Source organism: Parasteatoda tepidariorum, chromosome 2, assembly GCF_982258835.1.
Source record: "Parasteatoda tepidariorum strain Cologne lab strain chromosome 2, Ptep-v5.0, whole genome shotgun sequence".
Classification (NCBI taxonomy): Eukaryota; Metazoa; Arthropoda; class Arachnida; order Araneae; family Theridiidae; genus Parasteatoda; species Parasteatoda tepidariorum.
In genome coordinates, this window is record NC_141756.1 from 49,853,435 (window position 1) to 49,879,569 (window position 26,135).

At 29.1% G+C, this 26,135-nt stretch overlaps 1 protein-coding gene across 4 annotated transcripts in view; it reads left to right on the forward strand.

Moving 5' to 3' along the window:
* Positions 1-20,201, forward strand: part of LOC107441893 (paired box protein Pax-6) — a 94,250-nt gene extending 74,049 nt beyond the window's left edge. The window contains exons 5-9 of one of the 4 annotated variants that reach the window (XM_043042665.3): positions 5,231-5,374; positions 12,368-12,450; positions 14,112-14,305; positions 17,348-17,556; positions 19,375-20,201. In XM_043042665.3, coding sequence (XP_042898599.1) covers positions 5,231-5,374; positions 12,368-12,450; positions 14,112-14,305; positions 17,348-17,556; positions 19,375-19,469 — 725 coding nt within the window. In that variant the 3' untranslated portion in view covers positions 19,470-20,201. The remainder of the gene's footprint in view (positions 1-5,230; positions 5,375-12,367; positions 12,451-14,111; positions 14,306-17,347; positions 17,557-19,374) is intronic. The other 3 variants (XM_043042667.3, XM_043042666.3, XM_071177514.2) reach the window with 3 other exon arrangements.
* The last annotated feature ends 5,934 nt before the right edge of the window (positions 20,202-26,135 follow it).

Consider the following 26,135-nt stretch of genomic DNA (forward strand, 5'->3'; position numbering starts at 1 on the left):
CTGGAAAAAACAATTTTGTTTATAATTTTGCATGCATTAAAAGAATGTAAACCTTTTTTTTCTCCGTAAAAGTGTAAAAACTGTTCAGATCTCTTCAGCCATAATTGAGGCATTCATTTTGACTTATTTATCAAAACACTTATTAGACAAAGACTAAAAGATGCAATACAGCTTCCATTTTAATGATTTCAGCACAAATTGAAAAGCTTCTGTTATCCTACTCCAACTCATTTGTCGAGGAAGATGACAAAGGCAAGGGGAAAAATCATTCAAATCTCTTTTGGTCTCGTGGTAAAGTTTACTCTTCCTTTTTGTTTTAGTCCCTGAGCAATGATGGCAATGATAAATGATATTCTTCGCAAAGTGTTCGACTTCAGAACAGTTATTGTTTTGTTAAAAAGGGAATGGGAATTTTGAAAGGCGTCCGAGTGATTGTCGTCGATTGTTTGTTGGCATCATTCAAAAGTAAGAAAGTTTCTAAAACTCGCCAAGGCTGTGATTTGTCATTCCAGAGAGCTGTTTGAAATGGTGGCTGACAGTGACTGGTGTTTGGTGTTGTTGATTGGACGTTATGATTTTGAATGAAATTTCAGAAACGAAATGCTGATGCTATTTTGTACAATGTTGCTGTATGAATAGGTCATTTTTTTAAATAAGTTTATTGTGTTCTTGATAATCAATTATAAATTATATATTTGCGCAAATAAAGTTCGTGAACAAAGAACGAAAAAACTTACATGCATTCTAAATTCCTCAATGATGCAATCTTTTGTAATTGCAGCATACTTCTGTCATTTGATTGGAGTAAGCAATTTTTTAAGAACTGAGATTTAATCCTTCTGCAGAAAGTTAAAATAAGTATGACTAAAATTAAACAACGTTTCATTACTAAAATAATGTTAATAATTACAAATAATCTGTTTTCTTTTATTTTATTTCCAGCTTGTTTTACGAATTTACGATAAAATTATTTTTGTTAAGCTATTGCATTTTAATCACTTTGATTTTTTTTTATTCACTGCGAAGTTCTGTTTTCATACTTAGGAAGATAATTTTGTAATAAATGTTTCACTAAATTTTGAATTGGATTTGCAGTCCTAGAGTATAAAAATTTAAATTAGTTGAGTGTTCTCTATGTAATAGATTATTTTAATATTTTAAGAGCTCAAAAACTAAACTAAAGTAAAAGCAAAATGTAAACTTAGTTCCAGAATTAACGTTTTGACATGATCACACATATAGATTAATATGATGAGCAAAAAGAAAATGTTAGTTGGAACTCTTCATATATATATATATATATATATATATATATATATATATATATATATATATATATATATATATATATATATATATATATATATATATATATATATATATATATACAAAGCGGGATATATAAATATGTATTAAAAAAAGAGAAAAAAGAAATAAATAAAAAAAAAATCTATGACTAACACTAGAAAACTCAAAATTTTTACCTCTACTCTGATAATGGCCAAATTGTGCAAATCTTAGTTTTTGTGGGTCCGAACGCGTTCAAATACTTTAAAATTTATGGTTTAAATACTTGCAAATGTTTTGAATGCATAAAATTCAAATATTTATAAATGCTCAAATACTTATAAATGTTTAAGTTCTTATACTTACAGCTAAATGTTATATATACTAAATGTTTAAGTTCAAGCACTTATAAATCACGTTGGATGGGATGTTTTAAATTTTTTAAATGTTATAAATGCTTCAAATGTAAATGTTCAAATACTTATAAATGTTTTAATTGTTTAAGAATGGTTTTCTTACTTTAAAATGTGCACTTGAATTAATACTTCTTATTTAAAGCAACCTTTCAAATATAAAAAGGTTCAAGTGCACAAAAAAAGCACTTGGTTTTTTTAATCACAATTATATCAAATTTTTCAACATAGTACTTAAACATCTAGTCATTAATTAACAAGCTTATTTTATTTCGGATTATACATACTATTTGATCCTTGTTAGATTCTTTTTAACAATCTCGCTTTTCAACTTCGCTACCAAGTAGTTGCACGGAGAGAAAAAGTATAGTCTAAGCTATCAGAATATAGTAAAATTTACCATTTTCTGGCTCTATGATATAAACACCAAAAGTTAGATAATTTTACCAAAGTGTTCTGTTAATGATTTTGGTGAAATTAATAAAAATATTTTTTTTTATAATAAGTTATAAAATGTATTAATTTTATCATCATTCCTTAGAGTACAGTATAAAAAGCATTTATACGGCTAAATAGTTTCCGTTTTGCGTTTTTTGCTAAATGTGTAGTAATAAGAACTATAGTACTAAAAACCAGAAAATCAGGGAAGTCGCTACCATACGAAAGAAAAATTATTAAACGAATGTTTTAAATACTGCTCATTTTGGTTTTATTAACTGAAACTGTTATTATTTTTTTACCTGAAATGTTGTTACCATACAGTACCAGGAATGCCAGCTTGCTACGCTTCTTAAGACATTTTCATTTTCTTCTATTGATAGCTAAATTTCTGTTTTCATGTATTAATCTTTGTTTTGTAACTTAGATTTTGTAACTTAGATTTTCTCTCCACTACACGTAAATGATTGAAAAGTTCATATGAAAAGCCACTTCGTTCCATCTCCTTCATTATGAGGCTTTTAAAATATTGTAAAATGAAAAAATTCTGAAAACGTAAGTTTTTAATTTTCTATCACTCTACAAAATATTTTCTAAAAAGGCGTAGTGCGTTGTTAGCAGGCCTGCAGTACGAGTTGCAGTTCTTTTTCTCCCCTTGGAAATAGTATTTTTTCGTCTTATAAATGTTTTTTTTTTACTAGATTGTTATAACAATTATTAACGTAATAAATAAAATAATAATTTTGCTGTCGTTGTTGTTTCTAATGCTACTTGTCAATACCAGCATGCCTTTCTGGTGAAACCAAGCGAATTTAAGGCAGATGATGCTTTTCTTGTTCTTCATTGGCTCCATCTATGGCCAAGAATATGATTTCAGTCACACATACGTCACAGCCTGTTTATAGGGTGGGCCCATTCGTACATTCATTCATTCGTCCACAGATCATAATTGAGACCTGAACTAGAGAACGATAAATACCCCCAAAGGTATGATTTGTTACAGGAATCTGGAAGACTTTGTGACCCGGCAGATTTAACGTGCACCCGCCACCATTTACTACACGGGGAGTCTTCGGCTGGCCGGAGCTCACGACCTCTTGGACATGGGCACAACGCTCTAATTAACGCCATAGAGGATAGAGCAGGGGTTTCCAACTGGCGGCCCGGGGGCCGCATCCGGCCCGCGAAGCCTTTTTTTGTGGCCCGCGAACTAAAATATATTAGTTGTCATTTTTTGCGGACAATTTTCGTTAAAATTCTATATGGGTTTAAAATACTTTTCTCGTTAATAAAAACCTAATTTCTTCGTTTCTGTGAAATTTAACATACCAACGGTGTAAAGAAATTTATTTTTCAGGTTTTGCATCCAAGAAAATATTTATTCAAATGCAAATATAATCGTGTATGTTGCTCTTTTCTATTTCATTTTTTTTTGTATTTTGTGAATATAATTTAGCATGTGCGTATCAAAAATTTTCTCGAAGAAATTCTCCGATTTAATTTTTTGAAACCACTCATTTTGGACGAAAATATTTACACACACATTTGTAAATTTTAAATTTAAAGTGTAAATATCGATTCTCTGGTGGTTGCAGCAGACAAACCTCAATTTTCTCATTGAATATTTTGTGTGCTACCATGTAAGTTTTAATACCTTAACAATTAGATATCTGTTGCACATTAATTGTTTAATACATAGGTGCACATTAAAGTTATTGTAGCCCGAATTTTTATTATTTATTTATGTCTTTAAAATTATTATTAATAACAATTAAATATTTTTAAAAATCTACTTCTTATTTTAATTTGTAATTCAATACTTTTGTTTTGTACAACTTGGGGTAAAATTCTGACAGTAATATTTAATGTTTCTTCAAACATAAAAGAGTCCTACAAAAAAGTTTGATAAAGTTGCGGCCCGCCATTTGATTTGTGTGTTTAATTGTGGCCCCCGGCCTCATGTAAGTTGGAAACCCCTGGGATAGAGCGATCGCCTCCCAATGAGGGGAACTGGGTTCGAATCCCGGCAATGGCTGATTGATTCGAATTCCGCAACCGGCTCGCACAGATTACAGTGATGTGCTGACGTAAAATAACCTCAGTGGTAGACGCATCATGGGTTAGTTATAAGACCATAAGGTCCCTTTCCCGTCAGACTAACCATGGAGGGGGTATCGCGGTTTTCCTCTCCATGTAGCTCGAATGTGGGTTAGTTCTATCAAAATGTCCTCCACAAAGGTAAATTTCTCCCAATACTTGATCCAGGAGTTCCCTTGTCTTCTGGATTAAGTTCCAAATTATAAGGTTACGGAGTTGAGCATTAGTAGTCGTAAGCCCAAAAAATTTGGTCGGCTGCTCAACAACGGTTTTAAGATAAAATAAAATTGAGAAATGCTTACGGGGTTTCAGTCAAATGTAAAACAAATTAAAGTTAATTTACTTAAGAAAACTACCGTGAGGGCATGTTTTTTTGTCAAAGAAAGACTTCCATTGTCTTACAAAGTTATGATGAAATTTCTATTTGCTTTTCTCTTTTTTTTCTTATCTATTTATTTCGTTCTTATTTAGCAGTATTGGGAAATAATGACCTAGAGGCGATTCTTTACGTTTGATAGAATAAAATGTAGAATTTAATAACCGTAGAGCTCGATTTTAAACAATATCTATTTCCCTATTAATTAAACAATATCGTGAATTCTGCTTGGAAAAAATAAATGGGGATAAAATAAGGAACCATATAAAAATATTCATATTCAAATAAAATAATAAAATAATTCCATGTATTCAAATAAAATAATAAAATAATTCCATATATTCAAATAAAATAATTCCATAAATTCAAATAAAATAATAAAATAATTCCATATATTCAAATAAAATAATAAAATAATTCCATATATTCAAATAAAATAATAAAATAATTCCATATATTCAAATAAAATAATAAAATAATTCCATATATTCAAATGAAATAATAAAATAATTCCATATATTCAAATAAAATAATTTTGATTTAAACACGTTTGGTAATGTTTTCTCCAAGTAATCGTTTAAATCTTAATTAATCAACATATTCTTTATTTTTATTCCAGGTGTAAATGAAGCGACCTCTGACGGAAATTCAGAAAACAATTCTTCAGCAGACGAAGATTCCCAAATGCGAATGCGTCTGAAACGTAAGCTGCAACGAAATCGAACCTCGTTTGCCAATGAGCAGATCGAGGCCCTTGAAAAAGGTATGCCCTCAGAAAAACCACATTGTAGTAAAACCTTCAAAAGCTCGAGGTATCCCTTCCAACAAAAACAATTTAACTGTTCAATATTTCAAAAAATAAACATTTGGCTTATGGCTGAATTCACAATTGAAATATACTGCAAATCATTTTATTTAATAATATATTTATTTTTTGAAAGTTATTATGTAGGGTTAATTATTTCACTTAAATTTGGGCTCCGACAATCGGGCTTATGAAAGTTTTGCTACAGCACTGCTAATACGCTTGGATAGCACATTTTGCCAATTTTTTTCTTAAAATTTTAAATTTGATTCTTTTTAACAAACATATTTTGTGACCTCGAAGGTTAATACTTATTTTTTCTTGATTAGTTATATAATGGAAAAATATATATCTGAAAGAATTAGCAAAATAAAAATTAATGTAATTTAAAATTAAATCATTATATTAATTAAAAGACACTTAAATGCCGAATTCTATTATTTTTCTTTTGCGCTTGATTTCTTAAAAGGACATAGCTGAAGGTCGTTTTCAAGGGCTTGTGGTTCTGCATTTTTTTGGTGTTTGTTTGGTGTCCAAGCATATTTTGTGTGTCTTTTAGTGGAAATATTTATGCATGGAAATGTTTCGTTTTTTCTGAATAAGTACTTTAATTAATGTTTCACTGTCATTTATGTTAATGTAATTAAAATGTACTAAATTTACTTTTACTGAAAAGTAAATAATCAATATTTTTTGACAAATTTAATGTAAGTATCTTTTGTGATAATATTACCTGTAATATATTGTTTAGTTAAGAAGAATTTCTAATTATATCCAGTAATTTACATAAAACTGATGTACTTACATACTGTAAAAAATAGATGCTCAAATTGAATGAAACTTTCTTCATTTTCGACAAAGCAATTTCCGGGTATATGCTCTGAGCAAAAATTTCGTTAAAGTGACGATAACTATAGTAACTTCTTCGAGGAATCAAATTTCGTAATTTAATTTTTTTTTGTCCGAAAAGAACGAAAAAACAAAGAAACTCATAGCGCCTAATGCATCTAATTTTTCTTTTAATCATTTTATCGTTGGCACGGTATAGATGAATCAACGTCACCCAAACAGCAGAAGAAGAACAAATAGAACAGCGAGATAAATTACGAACAAGCCCGAATCGAGATTCGAACCTGGGATCGTCCTGGTATGCGGCTAACTCCTTGACCACCATACACACCGGTCGGTCCTTTTCGGCACTTAATTTTTCATCGTCTAGCCTTCATCCTAGTTTCGTAATTCTTGTTAACAATTTCCCCCATTGCACTGCGATTAGGTTCCTAATTGAGGAAGCATTTTCGTCATAATTTGAGAGTTTCAGCTTTGTTGCAAATCGCATGATTTTGTGACGAAACGATTCTCAAAATTAACGAAATACAGCTCAAGGATTGCTGAATCATCAAAAGTGAGAGTTTTATTCCTGAGAGTGTAATGCCAAGTATATTTAAATTTTACAAATAATTAAAAATATATTATTAAAATAAATGCAGTTTTTATTAAAATTAATTTTGTATGATACACATATTGTACTGAATGACAAGAAATATTTTGACATATATATTACAAAATTTTAATGCATATTAAAATATCAGTACCAAACTTTGAAATAAACATAGCAAAAGACCTTTAAAAGTTTCATTTTTTTTCTGTTATCAACTTGTAAATCCCTAAACTTGCACAAAAAAAAAAAAAAAAAAAAAAACATGAATATAGGTATAATTGGATAACATCAAAATAACTGTAATTGGAAGTAAGAACTTGAGGGCGTTTCTAATAATCGTTGTTTAATTTCTCCCTGTTAATTTCCCCTAAAATTAAATCTATCTTGTTAATTACTTGCGCCATTCTATACTGTGAATTATCAAATTTCAGAAAGGGTTTTTGCTTTATTCTCATTTAAATATTCATTTGAAACCCCCAATGCGTATACTTGATACTTTTAACTTTTATAAGGATTCTAAAAATCTATATTACAGGTGATCTTTACTGAACATACTGTCTATAAAAATATTTAATCATACAAATATTAGAATTATGTACGTTTTTAAATAATATTTACCGTATTTTTTTAATCAAATTTTTTGCGAAATGCTTAATTACTGTTCTGTTAGGAATTAAAAAATTTTTTGTAAACTTAATTTTAAATTTTATATAAAACTCTTTAATAAATTAATGCTAAAATAAGATTTTAAAACACAATTTTTTAAAGTTAGTATTTTCGTTTGACCCAAAAACATAAGGCGCATCCGTTTTAAGAAAACGAGGAGTGGGAGGGGGGGTGGCACTTATCAAAAAGCGTAGTTTGAAAGTTTTTATTTATTTTCTTCTATTTAATTTGATTTTTGTTACTTTAGGTCTTTAAGAAAATAGATTAAAGTTTTAATTGACTTAGTGTACACAGTCTGGGAAGCAGTTTTAAAATGTATATGCATCAAGCATGGAGCTACAGCATATAGTTAGCTGGAAAGTGGTCAAAGTTCTGATTTTCAATAAAACGAAGAATTTTAAAAAAGGAGAAGTGCATTGTGTTTTGTGGTGGTCAGGAAACGACGTAAACTTGCATTGTCATCCAGTACAAAGTCTCAATTAAAATTAAGTTTATTTCGTCGGAAAATGGTTAATACTTAAATTGAGGCTTTGACAATAAAAAAAATAAATAAATAAAACAATAAATTGTGTTATTATTTTTGAATTCCTAATTTTCATATTTTATGTTTGAAATTAAAATTTTCAATTTTTAGTTTTTTAGAAACTATAATAAAATGTGTCGGTGTCGTCAGCCATTAAAGCAGATGGGACGCGATTGTTCTTGTTTTCCAGTGGCACCATCTATGGCCAAGAATTCAACTTCTGCCACACCCATACGTTTATAGGGTGGACCCATTCATACATAAATTCATTCGTCCACAGATCGTAATTTTGATCTGAATCAGAATCTCCAATTCAGTACCCCAGTGGTACTGAATTGTTATGGGAACATGGAGGACTTTGTGACCCAACAGATCAAACGTGCACCCTTCACCATTTACTACACGGTGAGTCTTCAGCCGGCAGGATTTGAACATCCGTTCTAAAAAACGTGAGTCCAGCGCCCTGCCAACCAGGCTACCCCAGCCAATAAAATCCGCACTTTAACATATTGGGAGGCAGAAAAATCTGAATCAAACCTAATGAGTCGGTGACCGATATAGATAGGTCCTTGTCCTTTAATAGCTACTTTTGCAAACTTCTGTTTAATTGGATTAAATTTTAGAAAAAAAAATATTCGAAATAATCTACGGTAACAAAAAGTTAATACAACGATAAAAATAATACATGTATTTTTTTTCTAATGGCAGTGATTGAACTTATACGTTCTTTACCTAGGAAGGTACTGGAAGTATTTCTCTTTTAACGTTACCCAGTGGGCACCTGTGAACCTAAGTCATGGAGGCGAGAAACATTACCCACGCCACGCCGCCACAGATACCCGTTTATAGGGTGGGCCACATTCACACATCACACAATAGAGAATAACACACAGAGAGAAACATCTATTCCCTGAGAGGGATTCGAACCCGCAGCCATTAGTTTCGCAGTCAGGCACGCTAACCGCTCGACCAGATGGCCAGCATAAAAATAATATAAACGCGTGACAAAATTTATTTAAACATACTAACTTTAAAGAACTTTATTTAAAAAGCGTTTGGGTAGGCAAAATGTAAGTAGTTAATGTATGCATTACACAATTTTGAAATATTCTAATTGTTAAGAAACTATCCTTCCAAAAAAATCTTTCCACCACAATTGAATCTGAAGGATTAAAATTTTGATTGGAGACAATGGACATTTTAATGAAAATTCTGTTTTCCAGAATCTTTCTTTATTGTTGATGAACTTTCATAAATAAACAATCATAAAAAAAAATGATGGGAAAAATTGACCGGTTACTTATTTAAATTAACTCGCCACTTTTCTATGTTGACTCGCCATGTGGTGAGTGGTAATTTTCATGTTTACCTTTAGTATTTAATATAATTTCGGTGTCGTTGTTAGTCCTTAAATATTGGCTCAGTGGTCATATCTATGTTCAACTTAGTAAACTTTAATATCGAATATAATGAACTAGAAGAAAATGAAACTCCTGGATCAATATCACCTGGTCTTCGCGATGGATTTTTTGAGAGAAACTAAACCGTATTAAGAAAATCTCTCATGATTAGCCCGGTGACAAGGGCTTAAGTTTAAATTCAAGAAAATGTTAACAAATGCAAAATTGCTAAAAAAATATACATCTTTAATACTTATACTTGATTTAATTAACCTAAATAAAATAATAATTGCATTCTATTGACGCTCTAAAAACAAAATTTTCATCAAATACGTACTTTCATGAAAGTATTCTGAACTATAAAATTAATCATACGTTTAACTTTTATAACTGAAAATGTTAAAATCAAATGCCTAGTTGTACAACACACGAGACATTTATTTTCAGGCATTCTTTTTTTTTTATAATTATTTTTACTTCAAAAGTTTGTTAATTTAAATTCAAGTTAATGAGCGCAAGAATTCTCCTTTGAAAAATTTCATTTTATTCACCCTCTTTAAGAATATAGTAGCACACGAAACTTTTTCTAACGTCATTTTCTCTTTTGACGAAGCTTAATTATGGAATTATTTAAATAAGAGACTTAATTAAAATTGTAGAATTTGTAGCACGGAGCTATTTCAGTTAATAATTTTTACATTGTAAAACTATTTTGTGTATTCTAACAATCATGCGCTGTTATTTGATTGAATTTTTTTATTAATTGAATTTATTTTAATTTCTGAAGTTTATTCTCAGTCAATTTAAGTTCGCAAAATGTTCTTCCCCCATCTGAAAAATAGAAAAGAAAATTGAAGTGAATGTAAAACTTTTCACTGTGATTGATCTATCTACACGGAGGAAGAATTATTGTAAAATAATCGTACTGTATGGTACTAACAGCTTTGGTAAAAAAAAAAATAATAATTTTGGTATTAAAAACCAAAATATACGGTATTTAAACCATTCATTCTGTAATTTTTTCGATTTTATGGTAACAATTCACCGAAGATTCTGATTTTCAAAACATAGTTCTTATCACTACACATAAATCAAATTTGAAAAATAAATTTTACTGAATAAATGGATTTTATAACATGCACTATTGTATTGAGACAAAAATATTAAATTTTACCACATTTACTGAATTGTTTTGCATTTTATTAAACCTTATTTTATTGTTTTTGGTGTTCGTATTTCGCCAAAAACTCGATAAATTTTACTGTATTTTGGTTGTTTTTACCATGTTTTCCCCCCTTTTTTTTATGTAATGGCAATATAAGAAAATATACGTTTAGACAAATTAATTGATTCAACAAGTGAGAGCTAATTTTGACGAAGCGATATTAATATATTCGTTCATTAATTATATCCAAAAATATCTTATTACAAAAAGTGTTTCTTACAAAATTACCCAATTAAGTCATTTACATTTTATAATAATTTAAAATCTAAATTTTGCAATCATACGAAGTAAACTTTATATCATGAACCTCAACTTTATCTAAATATGTTTGGCACAAAAAATGTGTTTCGTAATTCCGTAATCCGTGATGGATTGTTGATCAAGCTTGTAAACCTTCTGAATTATAGTTAAGCAACTTAGTTTAACTTCAAGTTTATCCTTAATTAAACAAATTTAAACGTTTGCTCAGTTCAACGATGCGTTAGTTTTTATATCATTATTGACTCCTTTACATGGTTAGTTTAGGCTCTACTGCGGGGGGGGGGGTATATAAGCCTGAGACTCACATGCAGTTCACTAAAACGCTTTTAAGCTTCAGCCAGAAATATACATGCTTGGTATATTTTTTTAAAAAATTATAATAATAATATAATAATTTTTATGTAATATATATTTTATATTTATTGTATAGTATTTCAAATTCATTATATTTTAATTAGTTCCCTAATTATTGATATTTATGACAATAAATATCCCAAGCCAAAATGACCCAAACCAAAAAATTTGTTCACTCTCTGCTATATTACATCATTGGTAAAAATTCCTCCGCTATTTAAAGCTTTATTCCATGTAAGTGTGTTTATAATAAAAAATTATATTTATTAAAGTTAAAGAAGATAAAAGATGTTTATATTCTTTTAAGAATCTCTAAATACATAAAAGTACATCTTGTTTTTATGTTTTTTTCTTACAGTAAAAAAAAAAAAAATCCCGTTTAAATAAATATTCCAAGTAAAATATTTTACAGCTAAAAAATACCTTCATAATTTTTATTATTTTCATACAGATGATCAGAATTTATTTTGTTGATTAATGATTTTGTCATATGATTTTTCTGTCCAATAAGAATGTCTCAAAAAATAATAGGCAGTATTTTGCTTTTGATATATTGAGAAAAAATTGCTTTCATGAATAGAGTCAATGAACTTTCCATTGACTTAATTTAAAACAATCAACAAATTACAGATTTAAAATTGAAGAGATTACAGATTTAAGATTAGAATTACAAATTAAATGGTAATAAATCTAATTTCCTGATAAATTACAACTTTCTCAAACATTAGGGCATCTTAAGCACATTAAAAAATTTGTGTACTTTTACTATTCCTCATTTTCGAAGTTTCCTCATTATCGAAAACAAGTTGATTTACAGACAAAGATATGTAATTCAAGAAACATTCATATTCATCGTTGAAGATGTATTCTTAAATCGTTGATAAGTATATGTAGTTTTAATTAAAAAAAAATTTTGTTTATCAAAGTATACAAATTTGTGCTATATTTGTGATTTCATATGTCTTAGTTATATGTGTTTTTTTGTGTAATGGGACGTAGCCCTCATATTTTTTTTTATATATTTCACTTAAATTGTACAATTTAAAATGTTTTGTGCTGAATTTTTATTCGCTTTTTATAGAATTTGAGAGAACGCACTATCCAGACGTTTTTGCAAGGGAAAGGTTAGCGGAAAAAATTTCCTTACCAGAAGCAAGGATACAAGTAAGTGTTAGTCCCAACATTTTCTTCTAACTTATCTAACAAAATCAGACAAAATTTAATCGGGAGAAAATTAAAATCCCCTAATTGTGTTAACTATGGAAGCAGAATTTTTATTCCCTGCAAAATCTTTCCTCTAAAATTTTATATATTAAAACTCATAACATGGTTTGAAAAATTACGAATCTTTAAAAATGCTACTATTTCCATACAAGGTTGGTGCTAATTATAGTAATTGGATGATGTTTACTTGTTAGATGGTTCATTAAAGCTCCTAGCGTGTTTTAAAAAATCACGATCAAAACTTTTAAAATGCTGCGATATCCATAGAAAGTTGGCGCCAATTTTAGTGATTGGATGATGTTCACTAGCTGGATGGTTCGTTGAAACTCCTTGCACGTTTTAAAAGATCACGATCGAAACTTTTAAAATGCTACGATTTCCCTACAAAGTTGGCAGTAATTTTGGTTATTGGATGATGTTCATTAGATGGATGATTCGTTAAAGCTCCTAGCATGTTTTAAAAAATCAGATCACCTTTAAAATACAATTATTTCCATGCAAAGTTGACCCCAATTATAGTAACTGGACGATGCTTAATTATTCGTTTCTTTTCGAATAACAGTCATTTTTTTTTCGTTTGAAGTTCAATGCTCTCGTTTTTAATATTACTTCGTAAGAAACTATTTTAATGAAATATTTAGTATATTTTCAAAGATATTTTCTAAATTGTTGTTGTACGAAGAAGAACCAAACTTTCAAGAACCCTACCATATACCCTCCCATAAAACTTCTCCATATTACATAGCTACAGCCAGTAGAAAGTTGTCGTTTTTTTTTACTCTCATATACGCTATGCTTTTTCGTTTGCTTATGGTTTGTCCATCATGTCTTTTGGCTACAATAGATTTATCACATATTCAGCGCCTTAGCTTCAATGCTTTTCTGTTGTATATATTTTGATATATAAAAACTTCCCAAGCAGACCAGGTGAAACAAGAGGCTTATCAAACTTTCCCTCCGGAGTGTATAAAAAACTTCCAAGCAATATATAGATAGACAGTTAATGCAAATCTTGTATTGATGCAATCTTTATTTCTGAGAGCTCGGTTTATGTTTTTTCAAATTGCTAAAAGCTTAAATTATTATTAATTGCTGCTTTAATTAAATTTTGATATTTTTTCCCCATAGGAAAAACAGTAGCAACTTCAAACTTTTTCACAGGATAGAAAAAATAATTATCTATTAAAATCTACAATGAAAAATGCAAGATTTGTTTTTTTCATTTCGGATAACATAAGTTTAAATCAAATTCAGAGTTAGTTTATGCTTACGATATTCCCAGCTTCTGAATAGAACGCATAAAATACAGTAAACACACTGAATCTGTTTAAAAATCATTTCAAAATGTTAAACATTTGATTATGTTGTTTATTTATGATGTTGAACGTTCAAAATGTTTCAAATGTTGATTTTTCAAAATGTTAAAAGCTTAAATTATTAGTAATTTATTAATTGCTGATTTAATTAAATTTTGAAATTTTGTTTCCACATAGGTAAAACAGTAGCAAGTTCAAACTTTTTCTCAGGATGGAAAAAATACCTATTCATTAAAATCTACAATTATTAACCCCAGTATTTTTTTATTTATTTGCTTTTTGTAGGTGTGGTTTTCAAATAGAAGAGCGAAATGGCGGAGAGAAGAGAAACTACGAAATCAAAGGCGAACCGTAGATCAAGTGAGTGCATCATCCGTTGCAACACCAACCGCTGGACGGTTGCCATTGAACGGTACTTTTGCAAACACAATGTATCCCTCTCTTGGACAGCCTATGGGTGCAATGCCAGACTCATATAGGTACTCTTTTAAAACTATTATGTTTATTCATGTATTCTTTGCCGGTTGAACTTTTTTTAAAACTTGCTAGTGGAATGCAAATTTAATTCATATCGCAATTACGACGATTTGCGACAGCTTAATTTCAAAATTCAGGTCAATATGACAATTGATGAGCTTAATAGAGAAGAATATGTTCAGTAAAGATTTTTCGAAAATTGTCTCTAAAAGCGTTATAAATTTCTTGCAATTAACTTATAAAAGACAAGATTAGCTCTGGGGGTAAAGCCCTTATCCTACAATGAGGTAATCCCGGTTCGATTTTCTGCGATGCTGTCCAGCGATAATTGACCGATGATTCGCATATTCCTACTGGTACTCACCGATTATAATTCTGAAGAAGAGTATTCCCAATGTTGTGAGATATATATTGTGGTTTAAAGTCCCCTTGCTATAGAGCTAGTAGTGGTTTACCATTTCGTGTAGCTCAAAAGTAGGTCAGTTTCACTAAAAGTCTTTAACGAAAATCAGTTTCTTTAAGAAGTTTCCTTGCATTCTGAAATCGGTTGAAAATTATAAGGATACAATTTTAAATAATATTATATCCTAATTCAGATGTGGAACACCTGTTAAAATATTATGTCCTAATTCAGATGTAGAACATCTGTTAAATTTTGGTTATGCAGAATTAGTATCATAATGTACTCAAATCCAAAGTTTCTGTCTTTTTAAAATATCACTTAATATTTCATTCCACGAAGCCTTTAATTATCACTAATTTCTATATTTAATTTTAGTTATTAATTTTATATGAGTTTGTCAAATGCTTTTTCGTGGAGGACATTTCGGGTATTTTATATTCATTTTAGCACACTCCATTAACGAATAGAGAAACATTAATATCAGATTTTGATAATTCCTTTCCTGTATTAGATTATTATTTAGATATTGATTTACATTGCTGAGTAAAATTTATTATTCTTATTTTTATTTTAACTTGTAACATTTTGTCAAGTTGATCCTAAATACATTAAGGTCTATTCAACCTTTTGCAATGATAAAAAAGAGCGGTTACTAGTGCAATATATTTTTAACATATTACAGGCTCTTTTTTTATGACGATATGGAAACAATTAAGGAAGTAGGTCAGGAAAACAATTAAGGTCACTCATATACATTTTGGCGTATGAAGTACTAAGCATCATTTGACTCACCGAATTTTCATTAAACATATTTTTCTTACTTTTTTCCTTATTTTGTATTAATTTACGTCAAAAAAGTACAAATTTTATATTTAGCATTTTAATAATTTATGGTTATGCCATACAGCATGAAACACCGGTGTCTTTTTCTGCGTGGAAGGTAAACTCTTCTAAACACGACTGATTTCAAATTTGAATTTATTTGCAATTATTTAAATCTAAGAGAAACAGTTATTCATCATTGAAATTTCTTTAATCTACAAAATCAATTATTGATACATTTTTTAATTTGAATGGAAAAAAGGTAAGTATGAAGGTTTCTTTTCAATATAGTATAGTATAAAGGTTTCTTTTTAATATAGAATAGTCTAAATCAGGGGTTTTCAACTTACATGAGGCCGGGGGTTGCAATTAAAAACACCAGTCAAATGGCGAGCCGCAACTTCATCAAAATTTTATATATGACTCTTTTATGTTTGAAGGAACATTAAATATTACTGCAAGAATTTTATCAGGTTGTACAAAACGAAAGTATTGAATTACAAATTAAAATACGAAGTAGATTTTTGCATGAGAAATAAATTTTTTTGCACAGTTAGTATGTTAAATTTCACAGAAACGAAGAAATTAGTTTTTTTTTTTTTTTAACGAAAGAAAAGTATTTTAAACCCATATAGATTTTTTTCGAAAATTGTCCGCAAAAAAATGACAAATAATATATTTTAGTTCGCGGGGCACAAAAAAGCTTCGAGGGCCGTATGTGGCCCTCGGTCCGCCAGTTGGTAACCACTGGTTTAAAGGTTTCTTTTCAGTATAACAGTCTAAAGGTTTCATACAGTATATCATATAACAGGGGTGGCCAACCTGTGGCTCGCGAGCCACATGCGGCTCTTTGAAGGGTTATTTGTGGCTCTCGATAAATATACCCGAGTTCCTTTTCATTTTTGTGCTATTATATTTTAATATTTTTCTGAACCCATTTGAAATTAACATAATTCAAGGTGAGTTTTCCATTTCCAATATACTTATGACCCAAAAAGCATCTGAAGAATTAGAATTAATAGAGATGCAAGACGATCAAGCTCTACAATTAAAATATAAGTCGACGTCGATTACAGAATTTCGGAAATTTGTTCCAGAATCGAATTATCCTGAATTAAAAAAGGCTGCTTGTCTAATTATTTCAATATTCGGAACAACGCACTTATGTGAATCATTTTATTCCATTTTAAATTTCGTGAAATCCAAACACCAATCAGTATTAACTAACCAGTATCTCAAAGAATTACTGAGAATTGCTATCACCAATTATTCACCAAATTTTAAAGAATTGTCAAGATAAGTAAAATAAATGTGTTTCATTTTTAATATTTAAATTCAATACATATATTTTGTACTTTTATTTACATGTTTTCAATAAATATAATTTCTGTAAAATAAAATTTTTAATACCTTTTTTGCATACCTTTTAAATAAATATTTAATTGCGGTTCGCGAAAAATTTCAAATTTTGAGAAATGGCTCGGCTATCAAAGAACTTGGCCACTCCTGTCATATAAAATAAAGGTTTATCACATAGTTTGGAGGTTTATCTTATAAAGTAGTTTCATATGGTATAAAGAGTTTTTTAAAAACTATTATGCGAAATAAAGTGTACGATCTTTTCAAGGGTAACTAGAGTATCTAATCCTGAACAAAAAAAGAGTTTACATTAATTTCAGCTAAAGTACTCATAACAATAGAAAGACTAATGACTTTTAATATACTTTTCTTTTTATGATTATTATAGTAATTAATTTGAATTCCAAATATTTCATATAATAAAAGTGATAATTTTCTAAGACAAATATTGATTTTACAGCAAAGACATGTCTTCATTTTATAGCATGGCTCCGGTGTCTGGCATGACACCGAGTTCGTGTCTACAACAGAGAGACCCTGGAGCTTATTCATATATGCTGCACGATACGCTCAGTCTTGGTGCCTATTCTAGGGCGTCGTGTACACCAGCGCAGCCTATGAATACGCATCCTTCGTACGCAGTCAGCGGAGCTAGTCCACATAGTGCAGGTAGGTGTCTTTTGATTCTGAAAAAATTGTTTTGAATTACCAATGTTTAGAATTTAATAATTTTAAAATTGGGACATCACACTTTAAAAAAAAGGTTTCCCAAAGTTGAGCAAAAATGTTTTAAAATGGCTCCGAAAAAAAATAATAGTTCTGAAAACATCATGAACTCACAATTGAAAGAGTATGTGCTCTTTTTTGAGCAAAATGCATAGTCTTAAAAATGATGCGGAGCGGTAAATATGTGCGACATATATTCGTTTAACTCTGACAGGGCATACATCCCATTCACCTAAAAATATTTAAGATATAGGGAAATAAGCAAAAAGTGGAATTAAAATTATCTATCTCTTGATTAAGCTATTGAAAAAATATTTTTTTTCTTTAAAAAAGGGAACTATTTGTACTATTAATATTGTAAAATAGTATATCACGATGTGTCATTGTCACTGCTACTATATAAAGCTTCCTGACTCTCCCTGGACTGGGGTATAAAAATAAGGTGATTAAAGCTTCCTACTACGAACCTGGAGGTACTCAGTTCGTATCCTGCCGGCAGTCAACGAATACCTTTCTCAATGAATATAATCTTTTTGGACTATGCATTTTGCTCAAAAATGAGTATATCTGCTTCAATTTTGAATACGTAGGGTTTTCAATTTTCGACTATTATTTGTTTCGGTGCTATTTTGACACATTTTTCCTCAATTTTGAGAAAACCTCTTTTACAGTGCAGATATCAGACATAAGGAAAAAGTAATTGCCTCAAATCCTTTAGGTCCTGCTTGACAGATACTATTTTTTTATTCGAAATTTTTCTTTTCTTAAAAGTTTATTATTAATTAATTCAAAATTTACTTAGTTAAAGATATAGGCATGTTAGGTTTTCCTTTAGTATTTCATGGAAGAATTTTATTTAGCATTTCATTTTCTTGCATAGGAATTAACAATTAAAGGCACTTTCAAATTAAACATTAGTATTTTATGGCAGTTCTTTATTTAGTATTTAATTTGAAAGAAAACATTAAGTATTTTATAATAAAGAATTTAACCAGCAGATCTGCAAACCTATTTTTCTTAGCAGCGCATGAAATAAAATGAAAATATAAATAGTGATAATGTTTAATTGAATACTAAATTTGATTGCATGTGAAAAAGGGGCGTGATTACTTTAGAAAAAGTATCAAATAATTATGTCCCGCAGTGGACTGATAGTTAAGACACGGTTCCCAGCAGATCACCGAAGTCAAGCATCACTGGCTACGGTCAGTGTGCGGGTGGGTGACCACTTGGATCAGCCTGCGTGGGGATCGAGGGTGTGCGGTATTGGTACTCGTTAAACTGTTCTACCGTAAAGTGCTCGACTTCGCGTGCAGGTCATCGGGCTACCGAAGCGAGGGTGCCATCCCCTCCACAGAGGATCAAAATTGGGATGGCATGTCTTCGGATCATCCTCAGGGATGTTTCCCAGCCCGTCGGCAATAGCCCATTGTGCAGCTCTAGTGCGACGTAAATGAACAACAACAACAACAAATCAAATAATTATTTTTTACTCATTTTATTGAAATAATGAAGATATATTGAGTTTTATATCGCATATCTTCAATATCGATTAATAATAAAGTCGCAACAATATCGAGTCGTAAGTCGCAACAATATCGAGTTTTTGAAACTTATACGAATCTCTGGTAGCAAACTAGCGTACGTTAAGCAAAATCTTACCGAATTTGCAAATTTATCTTCAAATAAAATATTTATCTTCAAAACAAAAAGCTTTAAAAATATCTTTAAAAAATTCTTTTTTTTCCTTTCAAATTTCAGGTGTTATATCACCTGGAGTTACAGTGCCCGTGCAGGTTCCCGGACAAACACCCGATATTTCAGTAACGAGTAATTACTGGCCGAGGATCCAGTGACAAAGGGACTCCAGTGGTCGCCATAAATGGTCGTCCAGTGGTACTTCTCAAACACAACAGCAATCTCAACAGCAACAACATCAACAACAACAGCAAATATCGCAACAACAGCAAGATATGATAAATGATCGCAATCTTTCGATTCTTGATGGTCTAAGGTTAGGTGAATCGCACTATTTGCATCCTCTTTTCCTTCATCTGGCTTCTGGAGTAGAAAGAAATTCATCTTGGAATACACCTGCCTTAGACCACAGTGCATCGACAGAGCATGATGTCCAAGAATCAAAAGCAAAAATAGAGGAAGACAGCAAATCACATTCCGAGCACGAAACATCTATAGTTCATAATCTACCGAAAGTTTTATAGCTACAATCAAATACTTAACTACTGTTTCATGGGATATAACGCTCCAATCAAATTCTGCAGAAATTTGTCTAAAAAATTAAATGTGAGTTTTTCTGAACTCTGTTTTTAATTAATTTTGAGTATCATCTTGATATTAAATTGTACTTAAGTTGCACATACATGAAATATATTTGATGAGGGACCATTCAAATATTACGTGAACGTATTTTAGGCGAACTTGAATCTCGCTCCATCGTCAGCAAAAGAAAGTAAATTGCAAACCACAATCCCTTCGCTTAAGCAAGATCTTTTCCTCTCGTCAAAATGTAATGTTTCACACAAAATCTAGTTATGTCTGAAATTAAAGAAATTTAGAAATTAAAAAAATTGGAAAGAATATTAAAAATTAAAGAAATTTAGTGTCTTCCATAAACATTGCTCATACTTTCATTCCTTGCCAGAGTAAGAAACGAAATCACAAATTTTCCTGCTCCTTATGCGTTCACGTTATGTTTGAATAGTTCCAAAGAACAGAATAAAAGTGCAAAAAGTTTGATATTAAAATGTGAATCTAAGCATGATCAGATAAACAATATTTTAAAACAAAACTTTTAATTTAAAATTGCTTATTAAAACACCTTCATTGTCAATATCTTTTCTTATGATAATCCCGAATCTAAAGAATTTGATGAGAACAACTGAAATTTTCTTTATCATATGAGCCTTGTAATATTCATTTTATTAAAACACCATTTTACTAACACAGCAAAGTTTAAGGCACAGCTTTATGTTTAGTTCAATTTATTGCAGTTTGAAGCTTTTATATTTGTACAAATATAATAAAAAAATTTAAACTTAAATATTTTAGTGATTGTTTTTAAAAATATTTAGCTACAAGAATTATTACTTACAAGAATCATTATTTTCAACCTCCAATGGAATCAAAAATAAATTATAAATTGAAATTGTTACCAAAAGTTGAGTAAAAATTTAATTACTCTTTAACGTAATTGCCAGAAAGATGTATCAAATTTTCTTATCACTAAATAAGCTTCGATATCGGTTCTAAACAATCTCGCTAGGCGGTGAGTTTTAAATTTCTCGTTGGTCTCACATTAGTGGCACCGTTTATTAAAGCAGAGATTGTGAAGCTTGTTTACTGACACGACAATTGTCTGAATCTTGATGTCAACTAAATAAAAAAATAATTACGTTTTTCTTAATTTTTGGTAATAATTTCGTGTTTGTATATATTTTTAATTAATTTTATGATGCATCAAAATTTGAAAAAAAAATTACCCATATTTTTATGGAATTCGCAGTTTATGTAATTGAATGCTTTTCTTTTTAACGACGTTTGAGATTATTATTCGAAAATTTCCCCAATGTTTATTTTCTTAAAAATGTAAAATATGAAAAGCACACTTTTTTCAGATTTATTACCTCTTTATCTATAGCTGGCGCTATCTTTCTTGTCTTATTTCGGTAACATATCATGTCTATTTATGTAAATTGTATATTTAATTATAATTTAAAAATGCATCAGAAAACAAACTGTTATAATAGCTTAATAGTGAAATGCAGTCGTAAAAATTTAATAATTCTAACAAATATTTGGAACTGCTGTAATCATTAATGCATAAAAAATTGTTTGGGAAATATTGTACGGAGAAAAAAATTCTGGTAAAATTACCGTAGAGAACGGTAATGACATTTCTGGTAAAAAAAACAGCATAATTCTGTATAATAAAACCAAAATATGCGGTATTTAAATCATTCATTTGGTAATTTCTCTGGGGAGTGCAGAACTCTTCTCCGGAAATTCTGGTTTCCGAAATTATAGTTCTTATTACTACACATTTAGTAAAAAGTATAAAACTGAAAAATAAATTTAACTGTATTAATGGTTCTTATGCCGTGATCTAAAGCATCATGATAAAATTACCAAGTTTTACCACATTTATCAAATTTCATCGCAGATTATAAAACCATATTTTATAGTTAATTTTACCGAAATCATTACCAAAGCGTTTCGGCAAAATTACCGAGCTTTTTGGTGTTATCACACAACCGCTAGAAGCACGGTAAATTTTGCCATGTTCTGGTAGTTTTGACCATAATTTTTTTTTCTCAACGTGGTATAATTAGTGCTATCGAAATAAATAGTACTTAATACAAAATTTACGTAAATTAATTTTAATATCTATATAATGAGCAAAAGCAATTTTCGATTAATATCCAAAAACTTAAAAATTCAAAAAAAAAAATTATAAAAATTCTAAATATACATTTTGAAAATTATGAATCATTGCATTGTTTATCAATGTTTGAATACGACAGATAGTCATTATTAATTCATATACAAAGCATGGAATGTACTGTGATGATTATAAGCTGTAAGTTAATTTTCATATTAATGCTCACTGCTAGTCATATGAGTCACCAAAAAAGTGATATTAAGTGATGAAAACAGTATACCAAAGGGACTATAGGATATTTAGGACCAAAGTTACCGAGAATGTGAAAAGTATATTTTGTGCCATGTCGTCAAATGATGACAAATCTTTGTATACATTGTACTTAATATTTCAATGTAATATATTTAACTCTTCCATTTAAAATCATCAGTTCATTATAATAAAATGAAAGCGCGATGGCAATTAGCTGTTCTTCCTTGAAGATTCATGGTTGTATTATGTTGTTATTTGAAAGCTGAATCCTTATTTTATAATAATAATTATAATAATAATTATAATAATAATAATAATAATAATAATAATAGTGAAGTAAGTTGAATGGTGAAATTCAAGTCCTGAATTGATTTTTATTTCTCAGTGTTGTTTAAATATTCGTTTGTTTAGTGGCCTAAAAGTAAAGTTGAAAACTCGTCTTCGATAATCTATAATTATTTTTAAAGCAATTTCTTGATAATGATATTGGAATATAATATTCATCGAGCTTATAAACTTGTAGTTTTTATTATTCTAGGTTAAAATCTGCCAGAATAATACATCGCTAGGGTAAATCACGGATCAACAAAATATTGTGAGAAACAAAATCTTTTGTAAAAAAGAAAATAATAATAGCTTATACGAAATCCCATACAAACAAAATTTAGGTGGGTGATTACAGCAATGACAAAATAAAGTGAAAAGAATTCTAATTTGGACAGTAGGGTATGGTTTCCTCTATCTTAAATGTTAAAACTATTCGAGGTTTGCAGCGCATGCACGAAACTTTCCCCACTGATCACCGTATCCCTTGCTAATTTACAGTTCAAACCGCCTTTAATGATTCGCTCTCATTTTTGGAGATTTTCCTCTTGGCTGTAGTTGGTCTCAATTAAAATGCAAGCTTTTATTTAGTTCTACCTAAACTTTAAAAAACCAAAAAAGAATCGAATTTTTTTTGCATTTATTTAATAGAATGTCAACCAGAAGAGCGGGTCGTTTAATGCCATGGGATTGGAAAATCGCTAACCATTTAGGGTTAAAAAATAAGGTTAGCGTTATGCAAAATCTCTCTATTATCTTACTTGACAAAGCACTCTCGTGGAATGAGTAGTCAGCAGAATTTATTGCGAAAGGATTAAGTCTTTCGCTCTCAATTTGTGGTTTCTGCCTTTTTTCCCCCATCTCGCAATATCTTGTTTTTACATTTTTAACTCACGAAATAAATTATGCCCATGCAAAATTTTGTTTTGTACGAGATTTTACAACATATTCGAGTTTTTCTCATTTTTTTTTCAATGCGAGTGTGTGCTTGCGCGGAATTCTGCCTGCATTGCATGACGTTCCTTCAGAGCGAGGTTTTGTTAGTGTGAGTTTTTATTTGACGAAGATTCTGTCTGCATAGCATTCTGTCTATGCTAGATTTTGTCCAAGCAACATTCTGCAAGGAAACACTAATTTTTGCAATATTTTGTCCTCGTAAAATTTTGTTCTCGCGATTACCTGAGATCTGCAATTTCTGCCATTTTCATCTTGAATTCTATGTCATTGCGGTACATGAATGCAATATCAAAATGTATAGCAACATCTCAACTCGTGATGATCTAGATCTGATTTTAAAAAAAAATAATTTATTGAAATCGCATAAAAAGAAAGAAATCATTTATAAAGTTAGTTTTCGAATTAAAAAAAGCTTGAAACTGTACTAATGTAGCTTATCTTAAAGTTTTATTTTGTCTACTTATAAACTCGATGGTATTATTAAAAGGAAATATTTATTTATTGAGTAATTGAAAACTGGAAAATCTAAGAAATGTAACTCCATTAAATAAAATTTAATTTATGAGCCTGATAAATTTTATTGGAAATTTTAATCTAAGTTTTATTTCCTTTAAAAATATTACATTGCACTATTTCTTTAAGTATTTTTTATTAAATATTTCTTCAAATATTTAAAAAATATAAAATAGTAATTATTCTTTATTTATAATAATGTGTTATATTAAGAAAAAATAAAAGAATGGGCGCAAACATAAAAAATACGCATTTAAAATGTTTTTAATTTATTGTTTTGTAAAATAATTTTGCAGACATTAATTATGTGTTGATTATTTTGCAATTGTAATTCTCATATATCAAGTGTGCTATTATTCAAGACAAGGGTTCATATTATTTAAATGTACTATTTTTTAATGAAAAATATTAAACTATTGCAATAAAGTGAAAAAGTGTATAATAACTATTGTTAATGAAAAAATTCTACACAATCAGAAGTAGCCACAAATTATCGATTTTTTTCTTTTAGTTTGTAGAGTAATTTAAGATATCTATCAAATATTGACAAATAAATTTAAAAAAATCCTTTAACCAGAAATTGTGGAAAAAACTTTAAAAATAAACTTTTATCAAAAATTAGGTGACACTTTGTTAAATTAGTTTTAGTTATTAACTTTGATGACATCGACAATTATAGGGTTTTAAGTTTACTCTATAGAAAAATGTTGATTTAACTATTTATATTTATTGCAATTTAAGTTTTATAATTATAACAAATGTAGAAAAATAACTGATGTATAAAAAAGACTAATTTGTGGTTACCACTGTACATATTGTTTCTGAATTCTTTATAGAAATAATTATCAATTATTACCAGTTATCTTTATAGAACCCTGTTTTTTTATTTATCAATTACTGATAATCAATAAAAATATCATTTGTCTAAAAATTAATATAAGTGATTCCTGAAACAAATATAATTAATCTTTTACATAAAACTTAATGTTATATTTTTTTTAAAACTATTTTATCGAACATATTTAAATTAATACACTTTAACAAAGTGGCTCTTAAATCTTGAGTGCATAGACGGACTATTTCAGCGTATTGGCAAATTTAAGCTATGTAAATATTTTTTTTTGTTAAAGTCTAACAAATATTTTTGTTATAAAAATGCAAGAAAATATGTTAAACTATTCTTTTCTAATGTAAATATTTATATAGTTTAAAAACCTAATCATTTCGAGTCGATTAAATTTATTGAAATTTATTTCTTGCAAAATTTTCTCTCTTTTTTTAAAAAAAAAACTTTTTCGCATGAAAAATTGATTTTACTTGAATGAAAAAGAAAATAATTGGTTTGAAATTTTCATGAAATTTAACAGAACTTTGTACAAAATAGAAATTTTTATAACATTATTTTAAAATTATCAATTGAATGAAATTAAATTTCAAAACAAGCCACTGGCTATTAATTGATACGGGACTTACATGGTTTGCAATAGGCTTAAAAGCACTGTTTAAAAGCTACGTAGTTTAAAAACAACATACGGTAATATTTTTGAAATATCTACCAGCATAAGTAACTTTTCTTGTTAATTAGTAAATTATGATTTATACCTTTGTTTACATAGTAATAAATATGTATCAAGTAATTTTATAATGAAAATATATCTTTACGCAGTAAAACTCAGTAAATTATTAGATTTGTCTTAAGAAATCTTAAGAACCTTAGTTTTGAAACCAAGTAAATTATAAAATACAGAAATGCTTAAATATTAAATGTAATAAAGAAATCACATCAAATAAAATTAATTAACTAATTACGCTAATTCAAAATGTTGAATGCTCAAAATTTTTTGATTCAGGCAGGAGTTAACGTGTTTGTAAACTAAAAAACAATTATTTTGTTTCCTTGAAATATGTTGCGAATATGTTTTTCTGATATGTAAATCTACAGTCAGAATATATTTATACAAACTGATTACTGGTTGTTTAGTGTATAAAATCTATTATTGTACAGTTTACAGAATAAATATTGTGTAAAAGAATTGTCCGAAAGTTGGTATGATTTGTTTTTGCAATAAAATATTGT